Source organism: Mangifera indica, chromosome 4 (assembly GCF_011075055.1).
Source record: "Mangifera indica cultivar Alphonso chromosome 4, CATAS_Mindica_2.1, whole genome shotgun sequence".
In the NCBI taxonomy this organism is placed as follows: Eukaryota; Viridiplantae; Streptophyta; class Magnoliopsida; order Sapindales; family Anacardiaceae; genus Mangifera; species Mangifera indica.
Genome location: NC_058140.1, coordinates 14,351,281 through 14,376,554, shown reverse-complemented (window position 1 = coordinate 14,376,554; position 25,274 = coordinate 14,351,281). Strand labels below are relative to the sequence as shown.

The 25,274-nt window shown below is 34.4% G+C and overlaps 4 protein-coding genes and 1 pseudogene across 8 annotated transcripts; 2 read left to right on the top strand and 3 right to left on the bottom strand.

The window, feature by feature from the left end:
• Nucleotides 1-1,180: 1,180 nt before the first annotated feature.
• LOC123214878 (QWRF motif-containing protein 2) lies at nt 1,181-9,588 on the bottom strand. 4 transcript variants are annotated; one of them, XM_044634885.1, is made up of 6 exons: nt 7,880-9,585; nt 6,718-6,837; nt 3,406-3,522; nt 3,154-3,243; nt 1,678-1,785; nt 1,181-1,592 (listed from the first exon to the last, which is right to left on the bottom strand). In XM_044634885.1, the coding sequence occupies exons 1-6, from the start codon at nt 9,293-9,295 to the stop codon at nt 1,542-1,544; spliced, it is 1,902 nt and encodes a 633-aa protein (XP_044490820.1). In that variant the 5' UTR covers nt 9,296-9,585; the 3' UTR covers nt 1,181-1,541. The 4 variants fall into 4 exon arrangements, 2 of the variants coding, with proteins under 2 accessions (XP_044490820.1, XP_044490821.1); XR_006501906.1 differs by lacking the exons at nt 1,181-1,592; nt 1,678-1,785; nt 3,154-3,243; nt 3,406-3,522 and adding exons at nt 3,529-4,177; nt 4,239-4,376 and having other exon boundaries at nt 7,880-9,588; XR_006501907.1 differs by lacking the exons at nt 1,181-1,592; nt 1,678-1,785; nt 3,154-3,243; nt 3,406-3,522 and adding exons at nt 3,529-4,158; nt 4,239-4,376 and having other exon boundaries at nt 7,880-9,588.
• Nucleotides 9,589-16,495: 6,907 nt separating this feature from the next.
• Nucleotides 16,496-17,874, bottom strand: LOC123212923 (40S ribosomal protein S29-like). Its single transcript, XM_044632167.1, has 3 exons — nt 17,671-17,874; nt 16,852-16,951; nt 16,496-16,737 (listed from the first exon to the last, which is right to left on the bottom strand). The coding sequence occupies exons 1-3, from the start codon at nt 17,730-17,732 to the stop codon at nt 16,729-16,731; spliced, it is 171 nt and encodes a 56-aa protein (XP_044488102.1). The 5' UTR covers nt 17,733-17,874; the 3' UTR covers nt 16,496-16,728.
• A 245-nt stretch (nt 17,875-18,119) lies between these two features.
• Nucleotides 18,120-18,941, top strand: LOC123214323 (histone deacetylase 6). The gene is given in 5 exon segments (XM_044634074.1): nt 18,120-18,155; nt 18,222-18,276; nt 18,279-18,363; nt 18,450-18,575; nt 18,658-18,941. Coding segments are annotated over 5 exon segments (483 nt in total). The 3' UTR covers nt 18,839-18,941.
• Nucleotides 18,942-18,993: 52 nt separating this feature from the next.
• On the bottom strand, nt 18,994-22,232 carry LOC123214322 (annotated as a pseudogene).
• A 741-nt stretch (nt 22,233-22,973) lies between these two features.
• On the top strand, nt 22,974-25,067 carry LOC123214060. Of its 2 annotated transcripts, none has more exons than XM_044633767.1 (2): nt 22,974-23,193; nt 23,510-25,067. In XM_044633767.1, exon 2 carries the CDS (start codon nt 23,647-23,649, stop codon nt 24,712-24,714), a length of 1,068 nt encoding a protein of 355 aa, XP_044489702.1. In that variant the 5' UTR covers nt 22,974-23,193; nt 23,510-23,646; the 3' UTR covers nt 24,715-25,067. The 2 variants fall into 2 exon arrangements, with proteins under 2 accessions (XP_044489702.1, XP_044489703.1); XM_044633768.1 differs by having other exon boundaries at nt 23,188-23,324.
• Nucleotides 25,068-25,274: the final 207 nt, after the last annotated feature.

Sequence of the window (25,274 nt, the reverse complement as noted above, 5' to 3'; positions counted from 1 at the left end):
AATATAATATATTAATTATAAGTATAAACACCGATACATATATTATCATATAAATAAATAATTTTAAATTATAAATAAAATAATATCTAATTATATAATAATATATTATATTTTTATTCGTACTTATATTTTTTACAATAAAACTAACATACCCATTTTGGATATATATTTAATTGTGTAATTTTAAATTAAAAAATAACATTTAATCACATTACAACACACAAATTGTGTATTTATTTGTGTGTCTAAAATAAGTACACATAATTTTAAATTATAAATAAAATAATATACAATTATATAATAATACATTATATTTTTACCCGTATTTATATTAATTTTTACAATAAAAACTATACATACTTATTTTAGATATACATTTAATATGTGTTATCATTTGATTGTATGATTTTGAATTAAAGATAAAATAATATCATTTACATAATAACACACATAATTATATATTTATTTATGTATTCTATATTTTTAATATATACAGTGTTACTCAAATCATATACCTACGTTATGAATATGAAATGAAAATTTTGACAGCGCAAGTTATAGTGGGCACCTGGCTTCTCAGTTCCAAATTGTAAGTACAGTATGTGAGCTGTCTCATAAAAACAGTCAATGTAGTCGACTTTGTCAGCCTTTGTTTTTTAAATCCTTTTTCGCTGAATACCTGCTGCTATGTTATACATTTCTGATAGAAAATCATTCCAAACCCTTTACGTTGAAAAGAAAAAAACCCAATGCAATCCTTCTATAAATTACTTCATCATCTTCAATCATCGTAAGTTCTTGAATAAAATTTCCAGTACATGGATTTTGCCTAAAAACTTTTAAGTCAAACTCATATGTAATATGCTTAATTGCTATCTTCATAAACGTGAGATGCATTTTTGAACAACACAGTCATTGTTAGATAACCAAACGACAAAGTCATTGCCAGTGAAAAGTACAGTAACCAAGCATCCATCAGACTGGAATTTGGTCCACTAACTGCCAAATATAGAAGACTGCTAACTTCATATCCAGCTACTGCCCTATATCGTCGCATTCAACTTACTAGTTTTGGCAAGAAAGCCGGTTTCGTGTAAACATCAAAGGCCACACTGCAAATTGCTAAACTAGTTCAAATATAAATATCAATCCGCACATAGCAATAGCACATTACCACACATGATAAACATTGAGGAACTTAATGGGATAAGATGAATTTTACAAATATACATACGCATTACTTCTCTTTTGCCAGAAGACCATGAAGAGTTAATAATGTATACAGCCTTAATTTAGGGGAGGAATCGCCACATTTTGTAACATTCTGATATAAAGATACATTGAATACATGCATAGGAGACCATGACCGGTTCCAAAAATGAGAAATGAGAAGCCAAAACTAGCTATTCAGTGCATTCTTATTACCTCCAGTGTGCCTCTACCCACATGAAAAAGAAGAGGGTTGTCGTAATGTTAGCGTTTTGAGTGAGTTGTGTCAAATAAGATAAGTTCTACACACGTGTTGTCAGGCTCTGGGTTGTTCATACACGATTTAGCTGTATTATATGTGTTCTCAAGCTACAATCTTTAACCTGTTACAAGAAATTTTTTTTATAGTTCAATATCCATAATAAGTGGAAATTATTACAAAAAAGCACAGCAGAAAGTCCAATTTACCTGCATTGCTGCTAAAGTGGATGAAAAATCTTTACATTGTTCAAGAAAAATCCTTTCCTTTGCAGTCACATTCATGAGTTCAGCCATCAGGGAATTCATATTCTCCACCTGCAAACAACACACAGATTTAGATATATAAGCAGAAGAAATACTACATATACAAATTTGCCACACGAACTAATGCGACAACCTAGTATGCTTGCCACATCATCCACTTTAATGTGTCTATAAGTTTAACTTATCTAATTATATTATAATACATCAGTTTGTAGAGTAAGTTTATACAAGGAGTTTTGTACATTATGGTAATTATTTTTGGGCAGATGTGGTATGGTGAGGTCAAGAAAATGTAATCAAGTGGCTTTCAGACCTATGTGCGATACAATTGCTTCTATGTCCCCCTTTGTTTATAAACAACAGCTTAACCAGAACTTATATTAGCTTATTCTTCATCATCAAGATGAAACCACATCAAGACCTTTCAATTATGGTGCTATAGTAGGGGACTAGACTCCATGAGCAATAAAAACCATGCCAGTTGGGTAAAGCAATGATGCACCAGCGGTGGAAACAATCTTTGCACTAATTAGAATAGTCCTATTCACTAAAAGTGAAATAACCTTGAAACGTTGACAGTCTCCATTCACTAAACTTAAACAAGAGAGACATAATCCTTCTTTCCAAAGTGCATGGGTATACCAATGGGAGCTAAAACATTATCATTTCTCCGTTTCCTATAAGAAAATAAGATATTCCCTTCAATAATATCCTGATGAAATATTTTTCACTGAGGGGTCACTATTGGATTTACAAAGCCCACAACAAGCAATTGAAAACAGCAGAGGCAAAAAGGACAATTTCACAATTATTGTTTGGTCATATCAGCTTCTGCAAGCAGACAAAGTAGGTATAGCCCCACTACAGAAACTAAGGTCTTATTTACCATAGTCCCTGTAGTTTCATTTCATAACCAGTCAGATCTAATTAGCTGTCAAAATCAAATGACAGGTTTGATAAGGCTATACAAATTATAGCTGTACCATTCAATAGCTACTTCAATATCTAAAGAATATATGAAATTTTAAGCTGCTCCATTTTCTATTTTCTTCATCTGGTGTATCATCTATCAACATAGCTAACACACACATCTAGTAAATTAAAACATTGTATTTGGCTCACTTTAATGATATGTATACTATTGAGGAAATGCTCAGGTGAGAAGATAACAGCAAGTCCTAATTTTACTTATTCATTCTATTTACCACAAATAAAGAACACAGTCAATGGCTGCAGCATAGATGTTCTTGGGGTTCATAGCATTCTAGTTCTTAACCTTCACAAGAATAAGACTTATATATAAAATTATCGCTGTGGACTATTTTCTAGTGATTTGGTGTTCCTTTTTTCCCTTTTAAATTTGATAAGAAACTGACTGTTAAGGTGTTTTAAGAAACGGTAGTAAGTTGAATACTTTACCTTTGATGACAGCAAGTATATGGAGGATGACATTGCCTGCATCACATTTACTGCTGAACTGATAGCATACTTGAGTTTTTGGATATCAGCCTATTATGTAAAAGGGCACAGACAGCAGAAAAAAATATAATGATAAACCAAGAGTTAGATCCTTTCAACCTTAGAGAAACCGACATATTATACAACTGAATGTTACTGGTTATCAAGCCAGTATAAAATTAAATAACAAAAAGAAAGGCTGTAGGCACATACGAATGCTTTTCCAACAATTGGAAGACGAAGAGTACTGGCCTTCAAAGCTTCAGTTGCTCCCAGCAAAGAACTAGAGTGATCTTTGTCTAGAAGAGTCCATTCTTCCAAATAAGACATCTACATTCACCAAATATAACAGACCTCAGCTAAGAATAGAAAAATTATACTATGGTTACAGCCTCTCCATTATAGAATGAAAAAAGGAAATGACAAAAAAAGTGTAGCTATGCATGTGTAATATTCAGGTATAGACCCTCTAAAATAACCTAAATGCTCAAGAGAACAAATGCCAAAATCTTTAAAATATTTTCAAACACATCATTTTAGACCCTAAGGCAACTACCATTTTCAGAAAATTTATGGCTTTAAAATGAATGCCTATCCCTTGGGAGAGGAATATACATGTTATATTCTCACAATTACAAATCACCCTTCTAGAAGGAGTGCTTAAAAGTTCACAGATTCCAGTCACCAGATTTTGCTCTTTATCTTTATCTCACTTTGCTTAACCACACAAAAAGGGCAGGAATGTGTAAGTTCTCTCATGAAAAAAACAATGCAGTGTACAAACTGAAGAGAATACAACTTTGCGAGACAACTTCTCATATAAAGGTGTAGAGAAACATCAGTGAAACTTCTTCTCTCTAATGCAGTCTTCCTGGTCCACCTCTTTCTCTAATTAAAATGATCTTCACCCTTACTGAGAGATATAACTTAAGGTATCAAACTCTTAAACTTCAATGCAGAAGATGCCTGTTTCAGTTACATGTATCTAAAACAAGGTCAGTGATGCAGGAGAGTGGTTTATAGGACTGACACTGAGATATACTTACCAGTCTTTACACAATGTGTAAGCTGTAGTTTTGTATGGTATAATTTGTTCATTAAAGAAGTAGAAGCAAAATAAGCGCACAAAATACAAATCATTTACACTCCTTCCTGGTCTATTGGGAAACTGCACAACATTGAAACTGAAAAGACAAACCAAATAATGATCAAAAAAATTTTTTGCCGAAAATCCTAGTGAGCAAGCAGATGCAAAAAAATAAAAAAAATTGAGTAAAGCTGAAAGCTTGACCCATCCGAGCAGTATACCTTATCAGAATTAATTAAACAGACATAGAGTCATTTGAATACTGAAAGTTCAGCACACTAACAAATCACAACCAATTAGCTAAATAGAAGGGTAAATTTCTATTTATATGAAATATTCCAGAGACCAGGTTAGATAGAAATTTAAACAAAGTCAAAAAATAAAGGGAAACTGACCAACCAGGGAAGAGGTATGCTAAAGACTAGAATATTATGTGCATTTGCCATGTGACATCCTGAAGAGGCAGCTTAAATATTTTATGTACACTAAAAAAATTCTCATGGTTGATAATGATATCAAACCACACCATCATGCCAGTTAGTATGATGGAATTACATTAATTTCGTACATAGTGGAACTAGTCTGAACGTCATGTGACAAATCAGAAAATTTTAAGGTCAAATAAAGAAACAAAACAGTATTTTGGAGGGTCTTCAGGAGAATAACAGGTTACTGAATATAATTGCTAAAATGGTAGCACCTACAGCCTTTGTAACATGATTCTCAGATTTCAGTTAAATTGTCAATGACAGATATAAATGATCCATACGAAAATGCTGGTCAGATGACATGTAGGATAATGGTGTTAGATTATGCACTGAATAGGTAATAACTATAACGACATAAAATAACCAACTAAAGATTCACCTATATATGTCATTTTGTGATGACAGGCACTTGGACAGTAAGCATGAATTTCTAGTATGCAAAGACATCATGACAGTTAAAACCACAATCCTAATTTTCACTAATAGTCAAATCAAACAGTCAAATCCATGTTGGACACCAGCAACCATGTCCTTATGGTGTTCTGTTTAATCGCAAACTCCTCTTTTTTACTCCCGTGATGTCTAACGTTCACATCTCCATTCTTTCAAACCAAGATCACTAGCTTCTCAATTAATCAATATATATGTTCAGTGCTGCTAACTCAAAGATGAAGTTAAGAAAACAGAAGGCCAAAAAGAATAAAGAGCTCATATGGTTCCGTGAGCTGTTTCCTGGATTAATCAAAATCAACCTGCAGTCCTCAAACCATAAGCAAAAGAAATTACTTCTAGAACAACAATTTCAACTCCTTAAAAAACAGTCTTTATCTTAAAGCAGAGCAGGATAACAAGCTAAAGAACAAGTTAGAGCTAAAAACAAAGGTGATCACCTAGGCCCCAGAGGCAAATATACAAAACCAAGCAGTTTAATGGACCATCACCCAAAACCTGGAAAACTTTCTCATTGTAATAGCCAAAGCTCAACTTCAATAATCTGGACAACATCCGGCAATCTGTAAAAGGACATTCCTTTTCCTTCATTTACACTGCACTCAATGTTTTGAAACTCGAACTAGGTGTTGACCCGTTCAAAGGGCCCATTTGGGTCTTAAGCAGTCCAACGAACTGATCGATGATGTTAGTATGATGTCAACAATAGAATTAAAATTTTACATACATATTAATCTGAATTAAAGCAATGGAAAATGAATTTGGCTTGATTACAAATTTGCCACCATACAAACAGACTTAAGTTTTAGTCTCACGGCTAGCATTTTCCTTGTGCATATTCCTTTCAATTGCTAGGACTCGATTTGAGTCTCAACAATTACAAAATTTACAATACAACATGGTTGTCATGTGAACATTAGTATAATGGTTGAATTGTGATCCAATGTGATTTGCATGGTTCAACCATCAGGTCAATCTAATCCAATAGCTCATATAAGTTTAAACATCGATCCGGACGGGACAGACCACAAGGTCCTGGGCAGACCAGTTTGACTAGTTGGTCCGGTCCAAGTTTCAAAACATGGATTGCACTAGTAGTGAAAATTAGTTTGATTAAGTATATAAAATATAATAACAATGAACTTCTTCCTATAGTTGAGCACTATATGCGTATGTAACTTCCATTAAGAGTGTGGTCCTAATTTGCAGTTCTGCATCTTCAAGTGCCATAAATATAATACACTAAATTTTTTTCATTTGCATGAACACCTACGCGGTGGATCAATAGAAAGATCCTCATAGTTTGTCGATTATTCAGCTTACTCCAGTCATGCAATTGTAGGAGTTGATAGTTTCTTAATAAACAAATTGATAGTGACTTCTCAGGTTTTAAGAACCAGGTACAGAATAGACAAAAAAGTGTGATATAACCTCATGAATCTCTCATTGTCAATGCTTGCAACATTTAGAACCTTAGAAGAATGAAATTCTAATTCTTACTTGTCCCTTGAGGATGGAAGTCAATTTCAGCTTTTTCCTCAGCAATAATAACTTGATTCTTCTGAGAGTGACTGAATGTTGTAGTTCTGAAATTGTTGCCCATGCATTCCACAGATTTTTCTGGTACAACAAAAGATTTTAGATGACACAACTGCTAAATATACGAGCAAATGCAATTTTTATTTATTCGCAGGGGGCAGGAATAAGTTCTAAGAACAATAACATGCTATTTTGTTCTAGTAACTGGATACTACAAAGCATAACATTTCTTCAGTTTGATATAAAAAAATATCTTATCAGTTCTTCAAAAAAGTTACTTACACCATAATTTCATGATAACCAGATTAACAATATACTCCAATGATCAAACATAATCCAAACTCCATAAGTTCAGGCCATCAAAATGGTGAACTAAGATTGATTCACGTTTACTCATTGGCTCACAGTTCAAAACACAGAAGATTCAACACCTCTAGAAAATTATACCTGGACTTGAAAGGGACTCTTAGTAAGCAAGAACACATTTAGTTCAATTGTATAATTCCTAGAAACCATCAATTGACAATCTTAGGCCACATAAGAAAAAATTTATAAATGACATAGAGGTCACTGAATCAGTAGAAAGACATTAAAGTGAAAGCTCACATAGGCCAAAGAAGTTTAGAGTAAAAATCCATGTTTATCCACTATCCTGTTCTCCAATGACCCATTTATGACCTCATTACAATCATAGAAGACCATTGCACATCACCTTCAGTGCACTCCTATAAATTATCTACCCCATGAATACTCAAACAAATACCTATGCAACTTACCTAGCCAAAGAAACATGATTCACCTGTAAAGGCAACAATGCTACATTTAGTATACTAGACATAGCCTTTGCATTCCAAATTTACAATCCCATTGTCAAAACAAACTACAATGCAGTTGGATAACAGTTGAACAAAAGCAACACAAGATGACTACAATACATTACTACATTCTTTATTTGACCACATAATCCATCCAATAAAAAAACTTATTTCTCCATTGTATTTTTTTCACACAGAAATACAATTCAGCTGGATGAACCATATATATGACACTCTCAAATGTAAATCAAGTTTTATGTAAGCATCAATTAGTAAAAAAAAAAAATTCTGAAAACCAATTAACATACCTCTGCATCCGTTTTCTGCACCCTGAAGGTAGCATCAGCCCTAGCATTTACAAACCGCCACTGTAAGTAGCGGTTATACAGAAGCCTCAACATATGTGCATCAACAATTCGATCCTCCCCCATCTTCCCTCTCTTTATATCCACAGAAAAACTAAGAATTGAAGGTGTGTTGCTAGAATTCCAACTCAAGGCACCACCAAACGTATTTCTCACTCTAGAAGGACTAGCAATTCCCCTTGATGGAGACAAACCTGGACCATTCCAAATTGCATTGGGAGATGCCGGCCTAGTCGCTCCCCTTATAGGAGAAGCCATTGTTCTTGGAGACATATTCACTGCACCATCACTAGAAAATCTTTTTGATTGCAAGTACTTTGATGGATTACTACTCATTCTTGACCCAGGGCTAGTTGATAAAGGTGACCCTGGATCTTGTAATCTTCTTAACCGGCTATTGGTTTCTTGCCAAAATCTTGCAGAAACAACAATGCCACGAGCACCATTTTTCATTCTCGAAAGAACACCACCAGAATCTGGCACTCCAGAATTGTTGGTACTGCCAGAGGACACACTATCAGTATCATCAGATGTTAAAAGATCAGCAGACTCATTTACCAACAAATTCCCATCAGGGTTCTGCTTAGCGTTGCTCAAATCCAAACTCAACCTACTCTCATGTTCAATCAAAGATTGGTTCAACGACTTGGCCACCAACCCAGATCCAACCCCAATCAACTTCTTACTCTCAACACTAGAATCCAAACTCCTTGCTAAAGGGTTAGAAGCCGGATTACCTGACCGGGTCCGACTCGGCCATGGCCGATCTCTAACAGGAGTGGCTCTTCTCCTCTCAGGAGTAGCCTTTGCCCTTGCTTTACTTATAGGAAGAGAAAACGCCTCTCCTTGAAAAGAAACAGACAGACTCCTAGTCGAAGTGGTAAGCATTTTTGTTGCAGTTGAAAGTTCTTGACTTGCATTGGCTTGTTTAGAGTTTGGAACCGGCGTTGTTGGACGTGGAGTAGTGATACTAATTGGTCGCCTTCTGTCAACTGATTGTGATCTTTTAGGAGCTAAAGATTGAAATGTAGTTTGTGTAGAAGGTGAATTGGTAGAACGAGACAAGAGTGGAGATGAAAATCTTTGGCTTTGGCTGGGGGGTTTAGCTGCAATCGTTGTTTTTGTTGAAGAAGAAGAGGAAGAGGAAGGAGAAGGAGACATATATCTAGAAGAGACTTGCCTACCTCTTGGTTTTCTAGGATTATTAACCCCAATGCGTACATTATTGTCTTTCTCAGAAGGCAAAAGAGGAGGTTTTGTTCGTGAACTAGTTGTTGGGTTTTCTTCTTGTTCTCGAGGCTCACCATTTTTGGTTGAAGAAGCTGCTGTTGCTATTTGTTGAGAAATGGCAGCCACCATTCTGTGAACAAAATCTTTCTCTTCACATTGCTTGCCTCTTCTCTCAAGAATTCAACTTTACCCTTCCACTCATTAAACCACAAAGCAACTCTTCCTGTTCATTTCAAGCGCCTGCAAAAAGATTAAATATTTAATAGATTTCCCCAACCAAAAATTGGTTTAGCATTATAGGTAAGAGAGAAGATCAAAACTTTGTGAATTCTCAGAGAGAAAAAAGAAAGTAGGTGAGGTGGTGAGATGGGAAGAAGAGAGAGTAGCAGCTTGGGTTTTGTGAATCTTTGGAAGGACGTTAATTTAGTTTAATCTTAGTTTTTGGGAATTAAGAAAGCATTAATTATTGTTTATTAAACATGTAATTGTATTTATGTCTTTATCATTCAATCAAATAATTTTTTTTTTTTAACAGGTGTTCATAATTGGTCTTCAATGATACTAATATTAATATACATATTATACAAGTAAACTTTCTTGCTTTAAAATTAAAATAAATCATTGTTTATCAAGCTTAAATAATGAAAATTCTCCTCCAATTGAGAATTTTGTCACTCTAAGATTTATAGAGAAAGTTAAATAAAAAATCAAAATTGAGTTTGCCCTCATTTTCATGTACAAACTTTTGACCTTGTTGTAGCAAAGTTGGTTAGCATGTCAATGGAGGATTTTAAGGCAATAAGAATCAAAAGTGTGTTTTTGCTCTTAAACCTTTATTTTATGTAATGGGTAATTACTAATTAAGAATTATATTTGTTAATCCAAGAAATGAAAGCCATAATCTTCATATTGAACAAATATAAACCACCATGGACGTTTTACATTATGATACAAATTTCAAAATAGAGCACTTAATTGAGGTGTTTATGCAACTTTTATATAATATGAAAAATGAAGATTAGGATCTGGTGGTGGGTGATAATTAATAAATAAATAAGCAATTAATTGAGAGAGAGAGAGAGAGAGAGAGAGAGAGAGAGAACCTGAGGGAAGACATGAATGAATGAGCAAAATTAACCTCCACGAAAGGAGCTCTTAAGCAAGCAAATGAATGGTTGATGTTGTGACTGAAAAGGCTTTCAAAATTTAAATGGGTATTTAGAAAAGACAAAAGAAATGCCTAGTGATAATTGAAACCTAAGCTAAGGTCATACTATATTAATGTTTTGGTTAATTAAGATGCTGTGTCACTTCCCTTGCTTTCAACGCATTTTCCTCTCTAGAAATTATCATCAACTTTTTCTCTTTGTTTTTTAAGTGCACCTCCTCCATGTAGTGGAAAGCCATGAATGAATGAGTAGGTGTACAGGATTACTTGAAAGCCAAAATTAAGTTGACCAGAGGAAAGTGAAAGCAATGACAGTCGACTTTAAGGGTATGGGAAGGTGATGGGTCGTATTATACTTATAATTATATTTGATTAATTGTTGTAATGTTATTTCAACCTAAGGATATGGGGAGATGATAGTCAACATTAAATAATTGATTATCCTATTACGTTCGTGTTAGACTAAATGCGAAATACCAACTAGAGAGAGTTTTTGGGTATTTTTATAAAAAATTCGATATTTTTTTAGATTTATATCGTCTCTTAAAGAGTGTTCTCATAGTAAATTTTATTCGTTTTTATTAAAAGAATCTTCATTTAGTTTACTTGTTTTAAATCTTTTTTGGTATGTTTTGCAAGCCACCAAATTATATCCTTCTGTTAGATGCAACAATGATTTGAGATGAAAAAAGAACCCAGATACATTAGAAGGACTCTTCTTATAGGGAAATTTGAATCATTTTTTAAATTGTCAATATGTTTTAGGTCTACCATAAAAAACTGATGATCATTATTTTTCTATAGTGATCTTGTAGTTTTTGTCTACCTCAAACTAAATATTATTGTACTATAATCAATTTGAATAACATAAAATTTCTTACCCTTGTACTTACAGACTACATAGGGTTTGGTCACATTTACAGTGTTCTCACTGTTTTTGAATTAAATGGATGGAGTTGTGTCTACACTAAAAACATTTCATTTCTAAGGAAGTTAATGTCTCTATTAGGTAACTGTTATGAAAATGTTACAGCGTTAGCTCCAGTTTGGGACATTCATTAATAATCACCAAATAGTCTTCTATAAAATTGAACTAACATGGTCATTCATCAGTAGTAGTCTTAGTGTCCAAGTCTTTGAGGTTTTAAAATAGAGTTAATTAATAATTGTCTGTTGTTCACTGTGTTTTGTCTACTTACAAGATTGACTTCATAATGCTCACTTTTTACAGCATAATATAATAAAGTGTAATTTTTTCACCCTTTAAGTTTTAAAACTGTTATAAATAGCTCGATCGATATTGTCCGTTTTGGATCTTCAAGATCCTCAAGGTTTTCATACGTGTCTAGCGGGATAGGGCTTCAGGCCCGTACCCAGGTTCAGAACCTACATGAGCCACTAGATATTGTACGCTTTAGATCTTTAGGATCCTCACGATTTTATTACGTGTCGTTCAAGTTAAGGGCTTCTGGCCTCTGCCTATATACACGCTCAGTAGACAGAACGGGAGCGATGTGGAACTTCAGGTCACAACAAAAACAACATTTGTCCACCTATCATCTATTTCTTTATGAAATTTGTTTATTAACTTGCTTCCATCACTTAAAAAAATATACTTTTTTGATTCTACCATATTTACTAAACTTGAATAACAATTTCACCTTTATAATGATTTTTTGGATTATTACTTATAAAAAAAAAAACATCACTAACAATATTCATCATTAGTAAACCAACAAGTGAAAACCCATTTAGATTATACTCAAGATAATGCAATTTTATCATAATAGCATTTGAGATGGTGCGATTCCACAAAAATCTTGCCTAAGATAGGATAATACAACTATATTTCGCTTAACATGGCGTAATTTAGTTTGAATAATACATTTCTAAGTATGATATTATCAATTTATACTATCCGAAATGCACTTTTAGCAGAATTGTATCAAGAGAATAAATTAGAATCACACTTAGAGTAGTATAATTCAAGACAAATTCAATCAAATCATATCATCTCAATTTTTATTTCAAACACATTACATCATCTTAAGAGTGATTTTGTCTATACACACCTAAAAATACTATTTTGGCTATCAGAGTAGTGCATATTAAAGTTTTAATTTTTTTATGAAAAGATAAGAATCTTGACGTTTAATTTTGATGTTGGAGAACCAAATGACACTTCTTTGTATATGATAAATGTAAGTAAGATTATTCTCACTATATATATTTTACAAATTAATAGAAATATCTTTTTTAACTGATAAAATTAGCGCTTAAATTCTAATGATGGATGGGCAAATAAACGTGGGCTTAGGTAAAAATCAATCACATAACAAACTTTGGATTTCGAAATCGACTTTATAACTATTAAGTTAGATAAATCAAAAATTTAATATTGATATATCGTTATATAAGATTTAAACTTATATTTTATCTCATTTGTTATCATTCAAACTATTTTTTAAAAGTGATGTTCCCTACTCGCCGATGATTATTATAATAACTTAATTATCATGTGAAATAATCAAACATCATTCTACTTTGTTCAATTGCAGTACCTTTTAATTTGGATTTTGATCTGGCTTTCATTAATCCTGCCCTTCTTAGTTATTACTTGGTTGCACATCTACTTACAATCAATTATTGGATAATACTGTATCAGACTGGTAACATCATAAACAATAGAATCAATACCCACATCAATATATATAGCTAAAATAGTACAAAAAGCAGGAGAAAAAAAAAATAAAACACATGAGAATCTCTGTCTCATATCTTGCTCAAGCTCTCATATTTTTTTTTATTGGGTGTTTTGACAGACTACCCATAATTTTGTCCTTAAGCCTTGTAAAATATTCCAGTAACATTTTGATCTCTTCTGTTGCTAATAAATAATAATAATAGAGACTGAAACTTTAAACTTAACTCAAACCTCAGGAACAAAATATTAAACGGGACAGAATAGTGATGCTCAAGCTAGACTGCTAGCCCACACATGCAACCAAACAAAATTCAATGATTAATGATTTATGATTATATTAATGGCCGACAATTAAAACCATCTCATTGCCTTCTTTCACCTTTCCTTTTATTTGTAAGATGATCACTGATATTATTTAAATAATAATATGATATAAATAAATAATGATTTATTATTATATGATTAGGTATTATTTTATCTTTAATTTTTAATTATCTAATCATATAATGACATATCATTGTTTGTGTACATAATACTATTTTTTTTAAAACAAAATTTCTTTTTTTGTTTGTTTGTTAAGCTATGTCTACATTGTGACATAATCAAAGTTGAAAGTTTAGTATGTTGTCGACATGTGACTTAAGACTCACTCAATAATGCCCACTAAGTGATGTTTATTTACACGCACATATTCCTTTGCTTTCTTGCTTAACCCTTTGGCTAAATTCTTGTGAGTCCTTTGTTATCAAAAGAAATTACATCTTGTGCATGACTAAAATGTGTTTTATAATTCAATTTGGCTGGCAATAGACTTTCTTAGAACCAAAGATTCTATCTTTATTAATTGTTTCTTTTTCTAAAGAATAGTGGAACTTTTTAGGGAGCTATCCCTACACCTCTTGTCAATTGAGTTGCAAACTTTGGCACATCACATGCTTCCCACTATTTATTTATCCATTTTTCTCTTAGAATAAAGTTATACATATGGTACAAACATTTGTGTACAACCTTGGGTGATAGTTTTTGATTAGATAATAAAATTATTTACCTTTTTTCTTTACCTCAAAATCACCTAGTCCGATACTACTACATCAAGTTATACATAAAAATTTGTATAATTTGTTTGTATATATAGTATTACTTTTTCTTGTTAATTTCTCAAGTGAGGCAGGTAAATTGTGTGAGAAGCAAACTAACTCAGAATGAAAGCAGAAACAAGCCAAAGTGACTGCAATAATACATTACCAACCTGATTTATTCCTTTTTAAATTATTTCTAGCTGCACCCTTTGGGTTTCTTTTCAAACACAGATCAGTTCCTTTATCATTGAAGCTTTGAATTGTCATATCCTAAAGGAGAAAGCATCCAAAGTTGCAACATAAAATATCTCACCAATGGATATATTTCACCTGCAGCCTGTTCAATTATGAGATGTGAAGCTGAAGAACAAATTAATACATGCATCAAATGCATGAAGAATATTAACATGATAGAAGCAAACAGGCTAATGACTATTTTTACAACTGCAAAAATTCTCGAAGTCCTCTACTTTTACACGGGCAAAGAGTTGCCATTTGATTAGGCTCAAAACAGCTGACTGAGCTGTGAGTCCTTCAGACCTTAACAGAGCTGGTTAATTGAAAAACTAATAATTATCTTAAAAGGGCATAGCCATTTCAAAGTTGAATTCTTTCTGTAAAAGTTTTAACCTGGTGAAGGTCGCGAAGGAGAGCCATCAGGCTGGGGACTATTTGGAGGGGTCAGCTTTGGAATTTATGGCATGACAGGAGTGCCATTCTCAATCCGTGCATTTGTTTGGGAAATTAAATAAGATATACAGTGTCCAAAAATTTGAACTACATTTGGATGCCATGAAGATAAACCCTTCTTCTCAGCATAGAGATGGAAGATTCACTGACTGATGTAACTGCTGTCACACTATTGCCACTGCTGCTGGTGAAGGAATTCATGTCTGTGATCATTTGAAAAAATGTACATACATTTACTCGGCATATTGACATACACGATGTATTAACCAAATCAAAGTTTACAGTGTAGATAAGATGTAAATGGCAAGATCTGATTGAATTGGCATAATTGGCAATCATCCAATGTCAAATTTGGCTGAAATTCCAGACTTTCTTACCTTTGTTAAAGTTAGTTAATTTGTTTTGATGGGAAAATCATGTGTAACTTTAGCAGGTAGAAGGGTTACAGAGTAGATCGTAAAGAGAATGTTTGATGCTTAATTCTCATTTCCCTGATGATGATTAACCTCTAATTTGATGTGTTATCCTATAAAGTGTGAAAACATAACATATGATAAGGTTGGTGATAATGTGTTATTGCTTCAAAAACACATTATCGTGCCATAATTGGTAAGGGTTACATCATCTACATGCCCAGCATTAGCGTTCATGAACCGTGAAAAAGGTTTTGTTTTCTATATATAGAAAGTTTGATTATTAGTCTCAGTTAAAGCAAAGAGGGAAAGGTTCCTTGTGCAAGCCTGGAATTAGACTCCCGCACCAGAAAAAGGTTTCTTTCGAATTATTAGAACCAGACAATATCTTAGTTGTTCGACGTTAATTTTATTACTTTAACAGGCAAAGCACAAGCAAGTATGGAGCATTTGATATCAACATATATGAACTTAGAGAAAATTTCATTCCAAAAACTTCTTGTGGAGATTGGGAGGCTAAAAAACATTCAAACCTCGTGTGAGAAACTTAGCCGACCTGGGATCCAATCCTATACCTTGTATTTGGGATTATAAAAAGTTACCATGAGTAGAAGCAGCTCAGCTATGAGGAACATTCAGGCTGCCTCAGCCACCAACAACAGAACCCAGGACTTCAGTCATTTTCATACTTGTCAATGTACTCACTTAAAAAATATAAAATGTTTTTATTTTCCTGAGATGGAAATGGGGTTTTTGTCTAAATGCAAGGAAACGAGAGCCAGCGAATAGGTTCTAGTGTTAAAGCGAAGCCCGAGGAGCAAAAAGTTTACGTCTGGTCGAAAGCGAGCCCATCCGAGATTTCTCAGTTGGTGAGGAAATTATGGCAGGTAGGATTAAAAACTGAACTTAGCACCCTACCAATTCACACTTGGACTCTGCGGTTTTACCGTCTTCACTGCCAATAATTGTACAACTCGAGAAAAGAATTCGTTCCAGTGTGTATTGAATTTATTTGCAGCAATATTCCTGTGAAACCCTTTATAATGTCAATTTCAAGGGTATCTTAACAACCAAACAGTTGCTAAAACGTTACGTTTCAACATATTTACAGAATAGAACCAAAAGCATCCAATAGTCAAAAATAGGTCAGTTTTAAAATGGCCTCAGAAATTTTCTTAGCTGAATAGGGCTTAGTTTAGTTCTCCACAACTTAAGTTCCCTGCTTTCATTTTTTCTGAAAACTTTTTGAGCTCTGTGCTCCAAAGTACTAAGAGATACTGGCGACTACAGAAGTAACATTAAAACGGTAACTTTTTCAAGTTACAAGAGTAATGACAAATATTCTTAGACAATCACATCAAAATCACCTTCAAATTAATTAAAAACATAAGGTCATCATAGTGTTCCTCGATATTTTAAACCACTACTGGGGCGATACTTGCACCAAAACCACTATCATACTAATCAGAACAAAAGTCGCCACTCTTCTTGGTAAAGCTCTCAATCCTTTAGCGGTACTGCGAAAAAAAAAATAAGGAAAAGAAAATCAGTGCGACGAAAATGAATAAATGGCATCATATAATGCACAAATTATAGACCTAATCATCAGCAGAGTACTACTAATTTGTTACCTTAATGAATCCAATTTCCTTGGCATTGCTACGGAAGCACTGTCTGCAGCACATGAGCCCATACTTCCTGATCAACCCATGAGGGTTCCCACATACACGGCTGCAATTAAAAATATCAGAATACAAATCTTCAGAATCCCATGAATAATTGGTACCCAATACTAAGCAAGTCATAATAAGAGTAATGAACCACACTAAAGAATAACCAAACTCTTTCTAGAATCTTTTGCCCAGTGTAATTTTACATGAAAGAAGAATGGAATAATGATGCTTAATCGTATAAAATTACAAACACAATACATAAAATAACTTTAAAAAGTCCTTAAAAACATAGAATAATAGTCATCAGTCAAAACAGTTAAGCATCCATTGACGGAATTGACATCCAACAAGGTTAAAGAGCAGCATCAGTAATTCATTATGAAAAAACCAGTTGACATCTCCAAAACTACTTAGTAACTTAATTGGTATCACTACATAACCAAGCTTATTCATTTGAGCCTCTTCAAGATGCAGAGTCATGAGGGGCGGGTAAATGCTTTCCTTTCTAAATTATAAAGGTAATTCAAATATTCAATTTACAACTAAAAGCAACCTCAACATTATGAAATCAATGTCATATTGAACAATAAAATTAAACACTAAGACCCACAACAGTACCTACATTAGCAGAAGTTGAGCGTTGAATTAATCAGAAAACTAAACTTCAATCTTAAAAGCTAACACATAAAATGATTTCAGCCGAACCAATTTATGCCTTTTCCTCATACTCTCAAACTAAAAGACAGCAATATGAAAGAGAAGAAAACTTTCAATTACCAAGTACGAGAACCAGGCCCGTAGTTCTTGGGGTGAGAATTCCAAACGTTGGAGTGACCCATGATTGATTTTTGCTTCTTCAACAAAATAAAGGGCTGCTGCGCAGAGAGCTTATGAAAACCCTAGAAAATTGCTGAGGGGATTGGCGTCTTGAGCAAAGGAAAAATTTATACGGTTGCGTCAAAAACCCTAGTTTTCTATTGTGAACCTGGTGCGTATTACGCATATATAAATAGGGTGACGTGAGTGTAATTCTATTTGGGCCGGAAGAGTTATAGAAAAAACCGGATCGACCTTTTGTGATCCGACCCAGCTCAGATAGTTCAGCCCCTTGGTTAACGCTACACGGCCCCATAAATCGTTTGCTAGACCTTAAAGAGCCTAAAAAACAAAAACGACATCACGTTTGAGAGGAAACGTCAGTGAAAGCTCCAAAACACTGTGTGTCAATGGCGAATCAAGGAACCTCTTCATCTACTCCGCTGGTATATTCGATATTGTTATAGATGAAAACGCGTCATCGTCTATTTGATTTGAAGTGATTTTTGCAGGAAATTTATGTTGGAGAGGAGGATGAGTCGTTAATGTTTGGAGCCGAATTGGGTTGGTGGAAGCTCTGACGTCGTGTGATCACTTGACCTCGTTATCGTCTGATCTCGCGCACATACCAACTCCTGATACACCATGCAACAGGTTAGCCCTTTTACGCTGAACTAAGATCTCGAGATTGAAATTTTAATTTGCATTTTGTAACCTGTGGAATAATTTTAATGTATAAGGTGCGATCATCCGACTGAAAACTGGTTATGCTTGAGCTGTAAGGATGTGCTTTGCAGCCGTTTTGTGAATAAGCATATGCTTCAGCATTACCACCAGACTAGCCATTCTGTAGCACTCAGTTACAGGTATGATCTACAATCTTTTTTGTTTTATATTTAATGATAATTTTTCTGAAGTTCTGCTTCTACTTTTTTCGTTGGGAAGCAGCGATTTGTCAGTGTGGTGTTTCAATTGCGATGCATATTTGGATGCTCAAGTGATTCCACAACTGCGGCCTGTTCATGAGACTGCTTACATACTGAAATTTGGTGAAGCGCCACCGATTCGGATGGCTGAACCTACCAAGGTCAAAGATGATGAAGCTGAGGCTAAAACGTTAGACAGTTAAAATATGAGCTTTGGTGGTGTACTTTACTCCATTTTTCTTGTTTGCTATGTACATGAACAAGTTTAAGCACAATATTTTCAACGGGAGAAAGTACTTAACTAAATTTTCATTCCTTTTTTTCTTTTTAAATTTGGTAATCGGCTATTTCGGTATGTCTATGCCCAAACATTTGTCGCCCCCTGTAGACCGCAAGCACGTTGATCGCAGTCCAGCTTGCCCCACCTTGCGTCTACTCGATCACAGGGGAAAACCGATTTGCCTGGGCTGTTTATTTCACCAAATGTTAACACGAATCGGGGATTCAGTTCAACTACAGTTAAGGTTCATAGTATAGCATAAACCTTCAATCTGTAACAGCAAATTTTTATCAACAAAGAATGGACTATGAGTTACCTTCTATTAACCACATTATGCACATGACACAGCCACTAGGAGAACTCGTATTGAGATCGGGCCTGTACAGGATTTTCTCTGTCATAGGGGACCAATCATGTGTCCATCAGTATAGAAAGAGATAGATACAAAATATAAGGTTGGGTCTAAACTGAGTCCCGAGTTCAAATTTGAGAGTATTCAAGCTTGGATCGACATATGAAGAGTTGAGCTAAAGCTTTTGAAGGACACGAGTTCAAATTAGATGTGGTGGGTGCTGCTTGAATTTGATATGATATGTGATGCTTGAGCTTGACTTACATGAGCTCAGTATCGCATACAAGAACTTGAGCCCGAGTGATGATACTTTCACCTCAATTTTATGATCTTCAAGATTGTGATGATACTTCTCCCTCAAACTCAATCTGTCTCGCCAAACAACAAACTCATCTCTATCACCAACAGTTAGCCTTCCTTACCTTCATTTGACTTTGTCTTAAGTTAGCCAACCGTGTTAGAAGTGGGTTTTAGTGGCTGAGCTGACTTGTCGGACGGCTCACTTCATGTTTCAAGAAGATGATAATTGATAAGCTAGAAAAGATAGAAAATTTATTGATGAAGTCAGTTCCTTTCCTGTGCTATCTAATATTAAAGCTCTAATTCGTGGTTTACTGCATTTTTCAATTGTGGGGGTCAGCTGGTTCGCCGCCATCAACACATTGTTCACCTGTAGGCATGAATATAGACTTATCTCGATAACCGTTGCCATCAGGACAAATCAAGACAAAGTTCGCAAACCTGTGGAGCTAAGCAACCCCCATGATTAGAGCTCGAGTATGATAGCATCGTATACTCATGATTCGAACTCAAACTCAATTCATGATTTTTTATTTTAAATTTGAATGAATTAAGTTAATAATTTAACTAATATCAATTCAATGTGAATTCATCTTTAATAAAAAATAATTAATATTAGAGTTTGATAACCTATTAACAAAGAATTCTAAATTTTATTTTTTTCATAACTTTAACCCCTCTACTAATACTTATATTTTAAAATACAAACTTTAAAATATCTACTCATATAATTAAAGATATTTAAAGAAAAACTTAATCATAATTATGAGTTTGAGTTTTTCACCGTGGTTTTATTACTTTGAATTCTTGTTATTACATCATTTTCCTTTATGTTCCGATGGATCAAAATGTTTTGTGGGGGCGAGGATCATGGTTATCAGAAAGAAAATGGAATCACATTAATGACTAAAATACCAACCAATGCAGAGGAGGGAGGGGGAAAAGAGATGGCACCTTAGGACTTCTTTGAAGTGATCTGCACAATCTTTGCAGCGGTTATCTGAGATAATATAGCCATCTGCAAGCCGAATACGGTCCTCTCAGTTAATCTAGATAGCCAATAAGGACAATCAGTAACATCAATTATCAAATCCAGTTTAAATCTCCATTTTTTTTTTTTTAATCAGAGTCAAGTCCACAAATATAAAACAAATGTGAGAATTAAGTCCAAAAAAGTTAAGCCGACTAAACTTGACCTCAGCATCAGTTCTGAATTCTAAAGTTGAAACAAATTACGTTAAGTCAATGCCAGCATGCTCTACAAAATTGACCCAAATTTTGTCCAAAACCTGAAGGACCGCTTGTGCTGAAGCACTACTTTATGTTGTCTCCAAGGGTGTTAAGATACCCTTCCACCTGAACTTATTCTGAAGTTCTTCAAGCAAGCTCACCAGAAGCTTATCAAATCAGTAACATCAATTATCAGCACTACTTTATGTTGTCTCTAAGGGTGTTAAGATAACCCTTCCACCTGAACTTATTCTAAAGTTCTTCAAGCAAGCTCACCAGAAGCTTGCAGGCATCACGAACTGTCTCATTGCTGAATTACAATTCCAACAAAGCTTCAAAGCTTCCTATATTATCTTTTTTTTTTTTTGAAGTCTTAACTTTTAATTATTTTTGGGCTTGTTTTTTCTCCATTGTCAGTGGAGTGGCAATGGTAGTAATATAAGCTTAAGAAAGAACAAAATTTGGTTAGAGTGTCATACCAGTTCTTTTACATCCACCTTTTGTTGCCTTGTTGGATTTTCTGGATACTGAGAACGGCAACAAAGTCATAAAAATTCTTCCCATTTACATAAGCAATGGCATAATTCATAGTTGAAAAATATATATCATCATGATGTGATTTGATCTTCACTGTGGTGAAGCTGCATTAGAAATTTCCCGTCTGCACATGTTGATGTTGCATTGAGAGTGGTGGGATGAACCAAAATGGAGTTTGAGACAAGAAACTATATATATCATTTTGTTCTGTCATCTATAGGCAAAGAAAAGGCTTTTTGAGGTCTATGCAAAACAAAGAATTTTCTAGTTATGCTGTCTGGTGATACACCCATGTGTCAAGTTTTGCAACAATGATACTTTACTCGGCAATAATAATTATGACTGAAGCAAAACCCAGTTAAGTAGTTTACCTGCAAAGAATTAGGTGATAAAGATTAGTATCAAGAGGAAAAGATCGAAATGTTGTCACATTGTTGCTTTTATGAAAGCAGAATATGGGATTACAAGAAAAGCGTCTTCTCAACAGGGCTTAAGCAAAAGCAGCCAGAATTATGAAGAAGAAAGCGGAAATAAATATATACTAAAAAACCATAAGCCATTAACAGCCATAATTCCAATAAACAGGTTTCAGGAAGAGAACCAACAGAAAAAGGAACAAGATGCCAAAGTGATGGCAATAAGAAAACCTGAGCAGCAAGAGTATGAAGAAAAATCCAAGTGGCTCTTCCAAGCTCTTCTTTATTCACAGCAGCAGAGCTTCCCTGAAAATAGCAATCAATCAAACATACAAAACCTTTAAAAGTAAAGGATTATGTATAGACTCACTAAGTTGAAACAAGTCCTCAAATGTTTTTGCAACTTAACAAAATCCACGAACAAGAAATCCATATAGTTTGTAGGTGATTAAAGATTTCAGTAGCTTGAACTCCATCCACATTGTAACTTTCAGTTATCATACTACAGAAAAATTCATTTCTTCTTCAGCTATAGCTCCTAGGAAGGGTTAAAAGTAAAAAAATATTGTACTGTTACATGTTTCTAGTATTTGGTTCCTAATTGCAATAAAAGATTGAATCAAGGTTTTTCCCACAACCGTAAAAGAAAGAACCAAGATTTTTCTTCTCTCAGAATAACATTAAAAAATATATATAAGGATTATTTTTCCTCTCAGCTACCACATGGTGCTACATTTTGTATCTCAATAACCCGGTCATTTTATTGTTAACAGAAACAATGACCACCAGATTATGTCTTCGGTTTGTCATTTAGATTACTAACTCCTTCAGCCTTTACCTTCCAAATTTTCCTATTTGGGTAGCAGAACAACAGAAAAAAACATTATATATACCACATTTTGCATTTTATTCTTGTACCTGATATTAGCCAATTATAATGAATTATTCATGTATAAAGAATGACCAAAAATCTCATTAAACAGGTAACCATCTTTGCACAAAAAGCAATCAAATCGTATAAATTTAGATTCCAAATCATCCCATCAACTAATGCATATAAATTCTATGTAGAACATCTTGATAAATTTATTGAGGATTATGCATGAATATCATCTAGTCCAAATATAATTTATCAAAACCCCTTTCATACACGGCCCTTGTCTGCCAAGACTTGAGGCTATATAAACAATAAAAATAAACGGTTGATTTAAAATCACAAGCGAGCAAACCAAACGAGTCCCTAAAAAATTCACATCACATTCATAACCTCAAAAGAGCGCACATGTGTTTGATCCTAAGAATGTCCCAAAGAGAGTGAATGTCTTTTAGATAATCTCTGTTTAACATTAAATTACATCACAAACTACAGACAAAATATCGATCACCCAAACAGTTATTAAATTTTATAAAAGCCGAATTCTACTTTCGCTTCGGCCTGTCTGGGTACGTACTTCTCACCTAATCTTTTTCCAACCCTCAATTCGCTTTATGGGTTTTTGATTCCCATCGAAATGTCAAATGGGGTTCTCTTGGTTTTGGAAATCTCTGCTTAAATTTGTTTATTTTTGTTTTTGGTATTTTCTGTTAATATAATTAGGAAATTTAATGTTCTTATGGTTTATGTTTTTTTTTAATATATTGTTTTTAGTGATTTATGAAATGCTCTGAGCTGTGCTTGAGCAGAACTTGTTTTTGGCTTTTTTAAGGTCTTTGTAGATGCTGGTGTTTTGTGTTGATGGAGTTTGTGTTTCTTCTGCAGATGGTCTCATCAGTTCGGGATTAGGGTTTCAAGTTTTGGTTGAAGAGAGCGTCTCGTATCTTCTTGTTTTTTGCTTGAAATTTCAAGATTTGATGTGGATTTGATTTAGTTAAATTTGTGCAATTTATTTGTACAAAATGTCGGGAAGTCCAGACTTTACTCGAATTGACATTTTTGATCTAAAAGCTCTGATTTTGAAGAAGATAGGGCAGCAAAGAGGAGAAAGTTACTTTGATCAGCTTAGCAAATTTTTTAGGTTTAAGATTAGCAAGTCTGAGTTTGACAAATTTTGTATTAGGACTATTGGTAGGGAAAATATCCCTCTTCATAATAAGTTTATTAAATCGATTGTCAGGAATGCGTGTGTAGCCAAAGTTCTGCCACCCAAAGGCATTAAGAAAGTAGGAAGCAGCCTTAATGTTAAAACTCTAAGCGGAAGCCATAGAAGCACCCTTCAGTCACTTTATGGGGATGCATTTCCCCCATCCCCTCGGAAGGGTAGGTCTATGGTTAACCGGGATCGAAAATTGAGGGACCGTCCTAGTCCATTGGGGCCTCTTGGAAAGCCCCAAAGTATTATTGCTGGCGAGGAATCAGTTTCCAAGACACTAGAGCAGCAAAGTGCTACTGAATTGCTTTCACTGGGTAGTAGACCTCCTGTTGAAGTTATATCTGTTGAAGATGGAGAAGAGGTTGAGCAGGTAGCTGGGAGCCCAAGTGTTCAAAGTAGAAGTCCAGTTACTGCTCCTCTTGGACTTTGTATGAATTTTGGTGGAGTTCGCAAATCACTTTCTAATATATCTATATGTAGTGACTACCATCCAGTGACATGTCTGAACAGTGCTGAGCTACCTGATACGAGATCTTTAAAAAGTCGTTTGGAACGAAAGTTAGCGATGGAGGGAATTAGTGTTTCGGTGGACTGTGTTAACCTATTAAACAATGGGTTGGATGTGTATTTGAAGAGGCTGATCGGCCCCTGCATAGGTTTGGCTAGGCCAGGGTATCAAAACGAGCACCTAAGACAGCAAATTGGTCAACTCGTGCCCAGTATCAATTGTATGAGGAACATGAAAAGGCCGACCAGATCCAAGTATGCATCTATGTTGGACTTCCGAACTGCAATGGAGTTGGATCCCACAGTACTGGGAGAAGATTGGTCCACCCAACTTGAGAGGATTTGCTTCCATGCTTCAGAAGAATGAAGGAAACTTCTTCTGGATACAGTTTAGAAATTGATAAGATTCTTTTGATACAAATTGATGATTCAGTTTTTGAATCAGCTCGTGAATGTTGTTCACTATCAACTACAGAGTTTTAATAAGTTGAAAAAGCTGTCTGAAGTTTTGGATCAGGTTGACAAAATATCATCTGAATGTCAGCAGTATTGAGAAGAGGACATGTTTATATGATAAATGTATAATTTTTAGACAGTACTGGAAAAGTCAGTGTTTAGGTGTTCAAAATCGTTCTTCAATTACAATCAAATTCCGATTTTTCCCCTCTAATGTACCAAATTAGAATGAAAGAAAGCATTTTTTCAGTTGATTTCACTAAATTTAGAGCTTGATCTAGAATCTGGTTTCACTTTCTCTTATTCAGTAAGTTGTTTAACCATTTCATTTTTCCCTTTAGATCACAGCTGCCTGACTCACTTAAAGCTGTTGTATGAGTCACAAATGAAAGGAAGCACTTTCCCTTGTTCATTTGGTTACAATACATGTGAAGACACTTTTGTAGTGAACAATTAGATTTGGAAAGCTAC